Below are 15000 nucleotides of genomic sequence, written 5' to 3' on the forward strand. Positions count from 1 at the left end.
GCTGTGCTGCTTGATGAAAGCTGTTCACTTGTTCTCGTGTGACCCTCTAACGTGCACCTTTGCCCCCCTTCCTAACAGTTACCAAGGCGATGAATGCTGCCGAGGATCATGGGAAGGCAGAGGTCCTCCAGACGGCCTCGCACCCTCCTCCCTGCACCACCGCTCTGCAGCACCATGGACAGTTCCCTCCACTGTTGCCCAGCAAGCAGACGCCCCCTGACCCAGGGGGAGGAGGTGGTGGCGGTGGGGGAGGGGGCAGCCCCAGTCCCGCCGGGCCCCACAAAACCCCCATCATGTCCTACGCCAGCGCCCTACGCGCACCCCCCAAACCACGGCCCGCCCCTGAGCAGGCCAAGAAAAACAACAATCCCCTTTCTCTGTTACAGGAGCTTAGCATAGGCAGTGCAAACAGTGGCAATGGCTATTACTCCTATTTTAAATAAGTCAAATTCAATATAGCTGTAAAAAAAAAAAAAAGAATAAAAAGAATTTAAAAAAATATTAAATATATATAAAAAATGGAAAAAGAATCAAGAAAATGTTGACAAAAAAAAGTTGTCCGATAGTTTTTTTCCGCCATTTTTTTTTCTTTTTCTTTTTCTTTTTTTACTTTTAATTTAGCTAGTTGTTCTTTTACAGTTTGACAATTGTGATTTTGCAAACGAAGTTACGCATATATTCAAAGTTATACCAAAATGTTGGACAAAAACAACAAAAAAATCACAGAAAAAAAAGATTTATGGGACAAATAAAAAGAAAAATGCTTAAAAAAAAAAAAAAAAGATTTTTAAAAAACATTTTAAAGACTCGGCTAACCACTCAGTTGCCTGTCCTCTCTGCTTCCCTCTTTTCAGGAATTATGTCTGCTTTGTTTGCATCAATTCATTAAAAGTAAAATTGTTGAAGTGATTTTTTCTTATATATAAATATATATTTTCTCTTCAGCTGGCTTTTCATTTATGAGATGTTGAATTCTTCCTTTTATCAGTATCGGTGTGTTTCCTTGTGCTTGCAACTGAGTAGTCAGCCGAATCTATTTCTCTCACCCACCACACAAACATACAAAAAAAACTATATAAAAAGTTGTATAGATGTAGACAACCCTTTTTCTCAAAACTGTACATATGAATAAAAAGACATGAATGAAATGATTGCAATGACTCAAGGTTGTCGTCTTTCATACCTATATGTGTCTTGGTGGATGTTCAATAGACATACTGCACAGGTTTACAGGGCAGCTTTGACCTAATGGTTAGGTTCTAATCACAATATAAGCAGGAAGAAAATGGGCGGCCTCTTACACACTTCTTACACCTCTTACTCAAGTATCTTTGATCAAGGCGTCCAACCCCTCCAGGAATTGTACTATACCGTATCTAAAAATATAGATACTGTGAGTTTAAAGTGTTTGTAGAGTAAAGTAGAGTAGAGTAACTTTATTGATCCCCAGGGGGAAATTCAGGAGTAGTAGTTGTAGTAGTATACTTGTAGTAAGTATAACATAATGGTTGTAGAAGCTATGAATGTATTCTATTCAGATTTGTTAAAGACTTTCAACAGATGTTTTTAGACCCACCTTTCCATATCTGTTGGGTTTAAACTTTTGGTTTACGATAATGCGGCCCACTTGAGGTTCACATGGGGTTGTATGCGGCCCCTGAACCAAAATGAGTTAGGGCAGCCTGGCTTAAACACATTTTGTACCCCCTGTGGATGACGGACTTAAACGCATTACTTCAGAATCTACTCTTCTTCATGGTGGTCTCTTGTGAATTTGGAAAGGATTTAAGAATAGATTTGTTGGGTCCTTTTTATTTATTTTATTGAAATTGTACATATCAGGTTTTTAATGTCCTGGGATGGGAAATGGTGGAGAAAAGATAGTCATCGACAAACATATAATCATCAATCCGACCTGTATTTCTGCATGTCTTTTTTTTCCTGTTCTTTTGGCTGGCACTAGTTCAGGTATTGTAAACGCGTTTCAATATTCCCTCAGGCATGGTTCTATATAGGGCCACTGACCGCTCTGGTTGGGCCTGGGGCAAAACTGTACAATGTAACGAGGACCCAATTCTGGTCCACCACTCTCCCTGTACTCAGGACAACTGACGCCCTTGAGCCCCTACATATGCCAACTTCATGACAACCCTGTACCCTGGGGATTGTATGTGTGTACTGCATGACAACCCTGTACCCTGGGGATTGTATATGTGTACTGCATAACGGGGTGTGACTGCATATGTACTGTGTGGGCCAGTCTGTACAGGTTTTCTTTTCCCACAATTACGCAACTATAGATTTACATTTATTCTCAGAGGACAGAAACTCTTGGTACCAAAAGACAGGCCTGTTTTTTTGGATGATGATGATGTCATTCCCAATAATAGAACAGAACATTTTTGAAGGATTATCATCTTAAACAATTTATACTTTAATTCGTATTCTTCAGGGGGAGGAGAGAGGGGAAAAAAACGTATCTGTAAAGTAACTGATGTTGACGTGTGAGCGAAAGCATGCAGAGCATTTCTGAGCTTTGCGATGGCAAATCAATCTTGTATGGCGCATCATCCTAACCGCTACTGATGGGAAGAAGAGGGCTGTGATTGCCCTCCCGTCCCTGTACCGTGCTGCTGACTGACAGTAAAAGCTTTTGGTCAAGAACCATTTGTCAGTTGATTAAGAGGGCCTTGAGACAGTGTGACCTGTACGAGGGAGACAAATGGAGATGGTAGCTGTGTGTACATGCTCTCTTCCATCACCAAGTAGTTTTTTTGTAGCCGGAGGCCAAGTCTCACCTTCTTAAACATTCCGTCTACACAGCTTTGTACCTGACACGGTAAGATGGAATTCTATCCATTAAAAGGTCTCTACTCCATTGTGCATAATGTTTAATATAAATAATGTGAAGGTGTAAAGTTCTACCTTGCCCACTGTCCACTTGTTGACTCCGTACAAGTGACTGTTATGCAGATTTAGCTACATGAAGTCCTATAATCTTATTTTTAAAAAGTCCTGTGAAGTCCTGTACTGTACACACTGCTCACAAACTGTTGAAACAGGTTAATTCATATTATACAGATTTTTGCAATATACAAATTATAGAAATTGTGTAAAGTCTTCAATTGCAAGCATTTCTGTGCAATAAATGAAAGCCTTAAGTTTCACCAGTTAGAATACGAATACTGTATATCAACATTGGCTTACATTCAGTTTTTTACATTCATAAGCCATTGCAACAAATGGACAGAAGATTTCAGTCCATATGCACTCATAGGCTTTTCTCATAAAAGTATCACAAAAGCTTATAAAACAGTCATATTCACATATATTTTTTTCACACAAGAGGATAACATAAGCTCCACAACATGACCTGAGCAAAAACTGGGCTACTAGTCAACATCTCAGCTTCTGACAAAACTCAGAGAATGGTTATTTTCAGTTGTGCCATTACAGGTCAAAGAGCTGTTCTCTAGCCTATTGGCAGCAGATTTAGCAATAACAACAACAAAAAACAATTTCACTGGGCCTTATGCCTGAGAGTAGTCATCTGGCTGGCTTTAAACAATGAATTCTGGACTCGAAATGGGTGTGAAAGCTTTGTGAGTTGTACTGACTGGTGCAATAACATTCAGATTCAAATCATCCTTATTTGTAAATACTTAATCTGAATGAGTCTACAGATGAAGAGTGTGTCATGTCACTGGCATAAGAACAGCTGTATGACTGTATAATGCATCGTTCGGTTTTTGGAATGAATGTCAAGATGACATTGTTTGGCCAAAACACGAATGACAGTAATAAACATCAATACCAGAGAGAATAGACCATAATACACCTAGAATCTCTGTCAATACTGTGTCATTAATGTTGCTGACACGGGTTATATTATTCTTTTGACGTTTACATGACGCCCTTTTGTAGACCCCCTCAAAGAGAGTGTTACCCACTGGTAATTTCAAGTCTAGTAATGCATTTCCTTTAACGGGACACTGTGTGAGATTTTTAGTTGTTTATTTCCAGAATTCTTGCTGCCCATTCACTAATGTAACCTTTTTTTATGAACACTTACCACCACCATCAAATTCTAAGTATTCATTATGACTGGAAAAATTGGGGGATCTTCTCCATGGTCCGCCATTTTGAAATTTCCCAAAATATCCATTTTTAGCTGCAAAAAGGACAGTACTTGGACCATACTAGAAAATATTTGTTTATTACTTAGTAAACTTTCATGTAAAGATCAAATTTGGCAATAGGGAGCCTAATTTCAATGAGCAGCATAGTTGCAGTACCTTTTTTGACCATTTCCTGCACAGTGTCCCTTTAAAGGTAGAGTATGTGATTTGTAGGAGGCCTTTTTATGCTTTATGCTGCCCATTATATGTAGCACCACCATCAATGTATACTGTAAGTAGTATTCATTATGATGGGAAAATTACACTTTTCATATAAGTCGATTTTCTCCATGTCCGACATTTTCAATGTCCAGTAATAGACATAGCCTATTTGGCTGCAAAACGTACTGTACTTTGGTCAAACCTGTAAATATTAACGTATCGATCAAACTGGACGGGCAGCATACATTTGGAAAATAAACGACTAAAATTACATACGCTACCTTTAAGCCAGTCACTAGACTGCCAGATGCTTTAAAAACAAAAACAAAAAAAGCCATAAAGTGTAGTGGAATGGCAATGGCATGACGTCATCATCTTCCATCTTCCATCCTCCGTCCTCCTCCAGCAGCAGCGAGGGAGGCTGGCTAGTCTAGGGTGTCGGGCTCAGCGTCCATGCAGGTCTCCCAGGGGTTGCGGGGCATGTGCGGCATGGAGACGATGAGGAGGCTGACTCCGCTGAGGAAGAGGAGGATGAAGGAGGAGCAGGCGCAGGAGAACGACCAGGAGTAGGAGTACTCGGTCCACACCGTCTCCTCGCTGATGACCATCCTCTTCACCGACGAGCGCATCACCTCCACCGAGATGACGATGCACATCCCTGTCCCAGACAAAGGCATATGAGACAAAAGCTCAGTGTAAGGTGTGTGTGTGTGCCTGTGTCTGTCTGCTGTGTGTGTGTGTTAATCACCTTAGCTGCAAATACAAAAGGACACTTATAAGCATCATTAATTATCCACTTCTACTTGACCAGATACTGCTTGACGTATGAAAAGACTTTTCCACTGGCGTTTTTCTGGTAGGCCTACCGCTCGACATAGCGTAACTAGGCCACCACTTTTTGCTTTTCGAACAGGCACGACACAGCTTAATCGTAAAGTAAAGGTTGTGCTGTGTCGAGCTGTAAGCCTACCAGAAAAACGGCAGTGGAAAAGAGGCATTTGTGTGTGTGCGGGAGTGTGTGTGTGTGCGCGTGTGGAGACAATGTCATGTAATGTAATATTACATTGTTCTTCTACTCCTAGGGATTGCTTCCCTTCTAACAGATCATCAGTAAGTGCTCTGAATTATCACAGACCTGCAAAAGCGTAGAACATGCCCGAGGGCCTGAGTAGGTAGTCTCTGCCCTTCCCAAAAGACATCAGCAGGCAGAGGGTCCCCAAGAAGATGAAGCCCAGGCCGAAGATGGCGATGGCTGCTGCAGAGATGTTGTACTCTGAAAACCAGGAGAGACAGATAGTCACATGCAGCACAGGCCTGCTGAGAGCTTTGGCCGGGCCCGGGACAAAGTCATCTGAAAGCTCCGAACCCCACCCAATACATGCAACGGGCAGCCGTGGCCTAGTGGTTAGAGAGTTGGTTTTTCAATCTAGGGGTTGCAGGTTCGAATCCCCCCTGACCTCTCCCTACATCTCCATGCATGGCTGGAGTGCCCTTGAGCAAGGCGCCTAACCCCACATTGCTCCAGGGACTGTAACCAATACCCTGACAATAGGGGTAATAACTGTAAGTCGCTTTGAATTAAAAAAATGAAAGCGTCAGCTAAGTGCAATGTAATGTCATGTAATGTAATGGGGACGCAATTCTGGGGCCCCTTCTCTCCCTGGGCCCGGGACATCTTCCCTGGTCACATGTGTCACACGTAGAGAAGCAGTCTGGCTAGACTTTGAATAGCTTATGAAAAGCCGTAATTCTGATGTACCTTAGCGGCTCATGCGGTTTCTTTCATACAGGTATTTCTCCTAAGACTTAGTTGTAAAGCAGCCACCGAGCCTCAGCTGGATTTGAAACTAATTATGTTGGACACAAAAACCACATCACCAAAAAAAATGAGCATAATAGTTTTTAGTGGTTACTTGACCTCACTACTGCCACTCTGTAATTTGAAAAGAAGTCAGACATGATTGGTTTGCAACATTTCTTGTGAAACATTTCCATATCCCTGTTATTTTTCATGAAGGACACACTGCCTCTGACAGACCAAATCAAAGACCCTTTTCCCCAGAAAAGCCTTTTTTTTAAAAGGCTTATCCGTGCGCCAGGTTTTTGGCGGGCAGCAGATGGAGGTCAGTGTATCTCTGAGCTGTTTACACACACTGTGATGGGTGGCAGGTTACCACATACCGTAATTGTGTGGAGAAGACACCCCTAATGTCTGCAATTTCATGTCTGAGTGAGAGGGATTTGTGGCCATTTGGGGCACTCCGGAGGTGAGTCTGGCAATTCAGTTTATGTGTGTGTGTGTGTGTGTGTGTGTGTGTGTGTGTGTGTGTGTGTGTGTGTGTGTGTGTGTGTGTGTGTGTGTGTGTGTGTGTGTGTGTGCGCGCGCATGTGCGTGCATTGTGCATGTGTGCATGCGCAGACGTGTGTGTGCATGCGCGTACATGTACGTATGTGTGTGTGTGTGTCCGTTTGTGTGTGTATTTGGGGGTGGGGGGGTAGATCAGTAAGCCTGCTATTCAACTCTGCAGTCTAGCCATTAGAATGGGGAATTGGTGTAATTCTCCATTTACAGTTGGGGTTTTAGCCGATGTCCCCCCGGCTTCCTCCATGAGCCCCTAGCTCTCCTGCTCTCTGCTCGCCTGCTCTCTAAGCCAACATGATCTCCAAAAATTCCGTGCTCCTGGACACGGATGTTAAGGACACAAAATCCGTGTCCAGGAGCACGGATTTTGCCAAAATTCCGTGCTCCTGGACACGGAATTATTTTCCGTGCTGGACACACAGAAGTGATCTCTCTATACTCCCACAGCTCTATGTTTCCACAGTCTTGTGTTTTCTCAGGATTTTTCCAATTTCAAATATTTTTCTAAAAAGAAAAAACATTTCTTACTGACAGGTTAGGGTTAGGGATTGTTTTGGTCTGGGCACAGCTAGTTTTCTTTCATTCATTATATGAATTTGATAGCCTAGCAACCATCTGGAAAAGGTATTTCTCAAAAATATGTCTTTAATGACAGGTTAAGGTTAGGGAATGTTTTGGTCAGGGCACAACTTAAATTGCTATAGCATTATTTTGTTTAGGATTAGTATTTGGTATGTATTTTCTAATGGTAGAGTTAAGACAGTGCTGTGGTATTAGCCTATAGAAAGTACTTCCGTGTGCCCATCACGGAAAACAATTCTGTGTCCAGGAGCACGGAAAACAATTCCGTGTCCAGGAGCACGGAATTTTGGCAAAATCCGTGCTCCTGGACACGGATTTCGTGTCCTTAACATCCGTGTCCAGGAGCATGGAATTCTTGGAGATCAGGCTGTCTAAGCGCTGCCACTTATTGAAAGGGCAATGAAAGATCATGATGCACTTTGCTTGTGGAATACCTCTCAAATGTCGAGACAGACAGCCATGTAAACACACACACACATGCACACATGCACACATGCGCACACACACACACACACACACACACACACACACACACACACACACACACACACACACACACACAGCCCCTCCCCATCCCCAAGCCCCCTCTTCTCAGCCTGTGGACCCTATCAGGCATTAAGGAGAAGCCATTAAGGCACGGATGATGACCTACCTTTCTGAGTCGTTACCTCAAAGACTTCCGCCTCCTCGTTTGATGTGAAGTGTCTGAAGTAGGAGCAGTTCTCTGCTGCAGACAGGAGAGAGAGAGAGAGAGAGAGAGAGAGAGGGAGAGAGAGAGAGAGAGAGAGAGAGAGAGAGAGGGAGAGAGAGAGAGAGAGAGAGATTGGTGGATTGGTGGTCAGATAAGGTGATGGTTGTGTGACTCACAGAGAAAGTCTGCATGCCATACGGCTCATTCAGCATGCTCCAAAAGGTTGTTATTGCATAAGTATCATGAGCAGTCATGGGTAAGCAGTTAGGGTGTCAGACTTGTAGCCCAAAGGTTGCCGGTTCGACTCCCGACCCGCCAGGTTGGTGGGGAGAGTAATCAACCAGTGCTCTCCCCCATCCTCCTCCATGACTGAGGTACCCTGAGCATGGTACCGTCCCGCCGCTCTGCTCCCTAGGGGCGCCATTAAGGGCTGCCCCCTTGCACGAGTGAGGCATAAATGCAATTTTGTTGTGTGCTGTGGAGTGCTGTGTCACAATGACAATGGGAGTTGGAGTTTCCCAGTTGGGCTTTCACGGCTTTCACATCATGAGTATATGCTGTATCTATGGTGTTTCAACCACATAGTCTTTTTTAGGAAGTCGAAAAAATATCCAGGTGTGTTAAAATCCTGAGGAGCATCCGTCATAGAGCTTGTTATTTAGTAAGATGACCTTTGGATTTAGTTTACCGACGGATTTGTGCACCTTATTGTGGCAGCGTGGTAAACGTCTCACTGTTTAATGCTGTGAGGAAGTGAAGAATGATATAACAGATGAAGTAGCAGATGCCAAAGTGTAATGTTGCTTCCGGACAGAATTACAGATGTGCTTGGCTATTATTCTATAGTTATTCATAGTATTATTAAGTATATTCATACTAACATTTTTTCTGTGCCGTTTTTGTGCACATCCAGCTTCCTAAGGTTTGTGGACATTGCTGTGGTGTGTGGATGTGTGGAGGAATTCACCAGGTCTACCTCCTACTACAGTATGTACCTGAAAGTGGCCAATTTTACTGAGCTATACATGTCAGCCCCACGCATATGCATACTGTATGTATTGAGGAGGTCTTGATGTTTGTACATGGAAGGAGGTTTTACGCCCAGGTCAAAAAAATGTGTACTTAAGTGTACTTTAAATATATTTAATTTTCTGAAAGTATATTTTAAGTACACTCTACTTATCAAGTACAGTACTTAAGTATGGTATTTAAAAATATACTTATAGTTAAGTGTATTTTAAATATATTTTAAAATAATTTGTATTATTAAAGTTATGTACTTAAATATAGTTTTATAAAATATACTGTTAGTGTATTGTACTTTAAATGTATTTTAAGTATATTTGTATTTTAAAAGTAATGTGCTAAGTGTAGTATTGTCAAATACACTATTAGTGTATTATATTTTAAATGTATTTCAAGTATATTTGTATTTTAAAAGTAATGTGCTAAAGTGTAGCATTATAAAGTATACTATTAGTGTATTATACTTTAAGTGTATTTTAAGTATCTTTGCATTTTAAAAGTTATGTACTTAAGTGTAGTATTATAAAGTACACTATTAATGTATTGTATTTAAATGTATTGTAAGTACATTTGTATTTTTTAAGTAATGTGCTTAAGTGTGGTACTGTTAAATATACTTTTAGTATATTCAATTTTAAGTCTATTTTAAGTAGGCCTACATTTGTATTTTAAAAGTAATGTGTTAAAGTGTAGTATTATAAAATACACTATTAGTGTATTGTATTTAAATGTATTGTAAATACATTTGTATTTTTAAAGTAATGTGCTAAAGTGTGGTATTGTTAAATATACTATTAGTATATTCTATTTAAAGTCTATTTTAAGTACATTTGTATTTTAAAAGTAATGTGCTAAAGTGTTTTATTAAAAAATACACAATTAGTGTATTGTATTTAAATGTATTGTAAATACATTTGTATTTTTAAAGTAATGTGCTTAAGTGTGGTATTGTTAAATATACTATTAGTATATTCTATTTTAAGTCTATTTTAAGTACATTTATATTTTAAAAGCAATGTGTTAAAGTGTAGTGTTATAAAATACACTATTAGTGTATTGTATTCAAATGTATTTTAAGTACATTTGTATTTTTAAAGTAATGTGCTAAAGATTGTTTTTAGAAAATACACTATTAGTGTTGTGTATTTAAATGTATTGTAACTATATTTACAAAATAAATAAACTAATTACTGGCCAAAGTACAGTCATTTTCCTAGTAAAAAATGTCTATATCTGGAACATGGACAAGAACCTCAATTTATGATGATGATGAATGACTCCCCTTTTTCCAGCATGAATTTTGGAAATAAACTACAAAAAATCATACACAGTACACCATTATAGTAATGTATGGTATTAGAAAATGTACTGCTAGTTTAATGTATTAAACTTTGTTCTTAAAAAATGTACTCAAACATAGTGTTAGAAAATATACATTATTATCAGTTATATATACCTAAACTTTATTTTACGACCTTTACAAATATGCATATTTTTTTGCATACTTACTATATTGCCTTTTTGACACTAATATTAATTGTCTTTAATGAAATGTACTCACTTATAAAGATTTTATGTTATTTTTCTTGTCGTCTTGAACCACTTCAAGTGTATTTTAAGTGTATTTGTATTTTTAAAGTAATGTGCTTAAGTGTTGTATTTGAAAACATACTGTTAGTGTAGTATATTTTAAGTGTATTTTAAGTGTATTTGTATTTTAAAAGTAATGTGCTAAAGTTTGGTATTAGAAAGAATATTTGAAACGTACTTAAAGTTAAGTATGATTTTAGTATATTAAGTACACTTGTACAAAGTTTGATTTTTAGTACCAAAAAGTCAACTTAAAATGTGTTAAAGCTCTACTTAATTATATTTCAAGTGTATTTAAGTATACTATAAGTTGTCCAAAATAACATTCTTTAAATACACACTTTTGAAGTATATTTTAAATACAAAAATACATACTTATTAAGTATATTAAGTACACTTTTTTTCACCTGGGTACTTTTTTAAACCATCATTTTAGTGTATTTTAACCTAGGCTTATTTATTCATTATGCTTTGTAACATTAAATAACCTTCCACCTTCCATTTTGTTAATGTATTTTCATGGTAAAAACACCATATTGAAGAGCACAAACAGATCTTAAAAAGGCATGTAAGGCCTTACCTATTAAACTTTTAAGCACAATACTGAAGTCTGTACTTAAGTTGTGTTATTAGTGTATTAAGTGCACTTTAAGTGTACTTTTTGGTGCACAAATTAAACATGTAAAAGTGTCTTTAATTCGATAAAAGCATACCACCACCAATGATTTCTAAGTATTATAATTAAGTATATAAAAGTATACTTAAAGTGTACTACTCAAGACTATTACTTCAAGAACGTAATTGTGCCTGTCTAAGAACAGGTAGTTGTGGTCTAGTGGTTAGAGTGCAGGTCTGTGGTTCAGTGAATCGTGGGTTCGAATCCTGGTTGAGGCAGTGGTTGTTGTCTGAAGTGAAGGTGAAAGGAAGGTTCATGTGAATGGCTGATGGTTGAGAACAAGACAATGTACAATGGAAATGAGTAACTGGAGATTACATTAATGTTTTTTTTCATATACTTTTGAAATATATTTAAAGTGTACTTAAAATAAATATATTTGAAATGTGCTTAAAGTAAAATCTACTTGTAGTATACTTTAAAATAAATTTAGAGTCAATACACTTAAAATGTACTTAAAGCGATTTTTGTGAATATATTTGAAATGTACTTAAAGTAAGTATGTTTTTAGTATATTAAGTACACTTGTACAAAGTTTGATTTTAGTACAAAAAAGTCAACTTAAAATGTGATTAAGCTCTACTTAATTATATTTCAAGTGTATTTAAGTATACTATAAGTTGTCCCAAAATAACACAACTTAAGTATGTACTTCTGCAGTATACTATAAAGTACTTTCTCATGACATTGAAATAGATTTCTAATGTACTTAAAATGTGCTTATCCGCATGCTAAAGTTCACATTAAACACATTTTAAAGTGACTTGGTTAGTATACTTATAATGTACTTAAAGTTAAATATATTTTTAGTATATTAAGTACACTTGTACAAAGTTTGATTTTAGTACAAAAAAGTCAACTTAAAATGTGATTAAGCTCTACTTAATTATATTTCAAGTGTATTTAAGTATACTATAAGTTGTCCCAAAATAACACAACTTAAGTATGTACTTCTGCAGTATACTATAAAGTACTTTCTCATGACGTTAAAATACATTTCTAATGTACTTAAAATGCACTTATCCACATGCTAAAGTTCACATTAAACACATTTTAAAGTGATTTGGTTAGTATACTTATAATGTACTTAAAATTAAGTATGTTTTTAGTATGTATACTAAGTACACTTGTACAAAGTTTGATTTTAGTACAAAAAAGTCAACTTAAAATGTGATTAAGCTCTACTTAATTATATTTCAAGTGTATTTAAGTATACTATAAGTTGTCCCAAAATAACACAACTTAAGTATGTACTTCTGCAGTATACTATAAAGTACTTTCTCATGACGTTAAAATAGATTTCTAATGTACTTAAAATGCACTTATCCGCATACTAAAGTAAACATTAAACACATTTTAAAGTGACTTGGTTAGTATACTTATAATGTACTTAAAGTTAAATATATTTTTAGTATATTAAGTACACTTATACAAAGTTTAATTTTAGTACAAAAAAGTCAACTTAAAATGTGTTTAAGCTCTACTTAATTATATTTCAAGTACATTTAAGTATACTATAAGTTGTCCCAAAATAACATTCTTTAAATACACACTTTTGAAGTACACTTTAAATACAATAAAACGTACTTATTAAGTATATATTAAGTACACTTTTTTTTTACTTGGGCGTGTATGGACATTTCTGTGGTGTAATGAATGTGAGGTGGAATTCACCAGGTCTACCTCCTACTATCTGAAAGTGGCCAATTTTACTGAGCTACAGATGCCAGCCCCACGCGTATGCATATGTATTGAGGAGTACTTCCATGTTTGTACATGGAAGTTGGCAGCCATGGGTGGGTGGGCTTCATCTCCATAAATCATGTATAAGAGAAGAAGGGAGGGATAGAAGAGAGTATAGGAGATGTGTGATGATGGATGGATGGATGGATGGATGGGTTGACTGGGCAACACGAGAGCTGTTTGTGACAGAGAGAGAGACTGCGAGGAAAACACACAGTCCACAGGTTACCTAGCAACCATCTTGTCTTTGCAGCTGTATTATTTAAGCAATGAGGGAATGAGGGGAGGGACTGTAAAAAGAATGGATAACAGAGAGAGATGGATGAGAGAAGGAAGAGAAAGAAACAGCAGAGAAACAGCAGAACAAAAAGAAAGAAAGATGAGGCAGCAGAGGAAAAGAAACGCGGCAAAGCAAACAGTGAGAAGAAGGGAAGAGGAGACAAGAATAATGGAGAGAAGTGGTTTAAATTCTGCATCATTAATAACGGTTTCTCTCAGATTGAAAAAGCAGAAGTTATTGATATACTTGCGAAAACACTGCTGTGGAGAAACCTCGTTGCTCTCTGTAAACAATATTTTAGGCTGATGGAAAGTCTTCCTACTCAAATCGTTGGCAGTGCTTAATTTACTCAGAGAGTGCAGACCTCTGCCAAGGAAGCTGTTTTTTATATATGTTTTGGGCTTTTGCCTATATTTCGAAATAGGAAAATGAAGACTATGACAGGAAGCAAGTGGGAGAGAGAGACGGGGAAGAGTTGACAAAGGACCCGGGCCGGAATTGAACCCAGGTCAGCCGTATAGCAGTCAAGTGCCTTATCGTTAGAGACACAGTAGGGCTCAAGGAAGATAGAACATTTGACTATTACACCCTATTTGTCTTTCTGCCTTTTTTGTGGAGTTTGATAATGGAATGCCAAAACGTGCTGGAATGGTCAAAATTCGCCCTATAGTTTTCAGAGTGAGGAGTCCGCACACTTAGAATCCTTTTTGTTGTGTTTTATTTTTTCATGGCAGGATAACGTTTCGACCTCAACAGTCTTCTTCAGAGGTGGAAACATTATCCTGCCATGAAAAAATAAAACACAACAATAAAGATTCTACTCCTCACTCTGAAAACTACAGTTGACCCTCGTCCTGCACCTTTCACTGGGATGTGCACAATCCTCTCCTTCAACAAAATTCGCCCTATCCCATAATGATGAAGAATCTTTAAAAAGTTCCTGGATCCGCATCATGATCTGGATCACCAACAAAATGTAACCACTTGTTCCTTTTGTCATTTCCAACAACTTCTCAACAGACAGACAGACATAACCTCCTTGGCCGAGGTAATAAAAGATTTCAGCTTCTAACAGGATTTTTTGCTCCCAGTAAAGCAAAGCCACAATTTTGTTTTTTTAAATCCTGATTGAAGCGGAATTGGTCTCTCCATGGTTAACACATAGTGTAGTGCCATTAAACAAAGGAGCAGAACAGATTCAATAAGATTAAAAGTAATATGATTATGGGTACAGCTATATAATAGCATTTAAGGGTGTCAAGCTGTGTTAAAAATGCAATCCAATCATTCTTTGCAAATTGCTTTTAATACACCACACCATTGTAAATCTATTTTAAAGAGCTATCCCAGCTATCTCTGGGCAATACGGTTGATCCTCCCAGTGTTTGCAAGACTATAATTGGCTCATGCCGCGCTTGCACTGATTGTCTCTCTGGAGGTTCCATGTTGAATGGAGACTCCGTGTGAAGGTCTTGACATTTCTGTAGTACACGTAAACGTCTCATCTCATCCCATATGAAGAATGGACGTGATATTTTTGGCCATACCATTGCCCTTGCAAGTCTGATAATAGTGCACTTTTATTCCGAAGAGAGGGTCAATTAAAAAGTAATTCATAGCTTGTCATGTCGAGATGTTATTTCTCCAGTCGCCCATGCCCCTTACTCTCAACAGGCTGTGTAAGTGCGTAAAGGTGGGACATACTGTATG

At 38.0% G+C, this 15000-nt stretch overlaps 2 protein-coding genes across 4 annotated transcripts in view; one reads left to right on the forward strand and one right to left on the reverse strand.

The window, feature by feature from the left end:
* The window catches only part of helz (helicase with zinc finger), a 70568-nt gene extending 69415 nt beyond the window's left edge, over positions 1 to 1153 (forward strand). For all 3 annotated transcript variants that reach the window (XM_063191391.1, XM_063191375.1, XM_063191382.1), the window contains exon 31: positions 79 to 1153. In XM_063191391.1, the coding sequence (XP_063047461.1) occupies positions 79 to 443 (365 nt within the window). In that variant the 3' untranslated portion in view covers positions 444 to 1153. The remainder of the gene's footprint in view (positions 1 to 78) is intronic.
* Positions 1154 to 4765: 3612 nt separating this feature from the next.
* The window catches only part of cacng1b (calcium channel, voltage-dependent, gamma subunit 1b), a 15977-nt gene continuing 5742 nt past the window's right edge, over positions 4766 to 15000 (reverse strand). The window contains exons 2-4 of the mRNA XM_063216716.1: positions 7937 to 8011; positions 5476 to 5613; positions 4766 to 4998 (exon numbers count right to left, since the gene is read on the reverse strand). Of these exons, the coding sequence (XP_063072786.1) occupies positions 4766 to 4998; positions 5476 to 5613; positions 7937 to 8011 (446 nt within the window). The remainder of the gene's footprint in view (positions 4999 to 5475; positions 5614 to 7936; positions 8012 to 15000) is intronic.

This window comes from Engraulis encrasicolus, chromosome 2, assembly GCF_034702125.1.
Source record: "Engraulis encrasicolus isolate BLACKSEA-1 chromosome 2, IST_EnEncr_1.0, whole genome shotgun sequence".
NCBI lineage: Eukaryota > Metazoa > Chordata > Actinopteri > Clupeiformes > Engraulidae > Engraulis > Engraulis encrasicolus.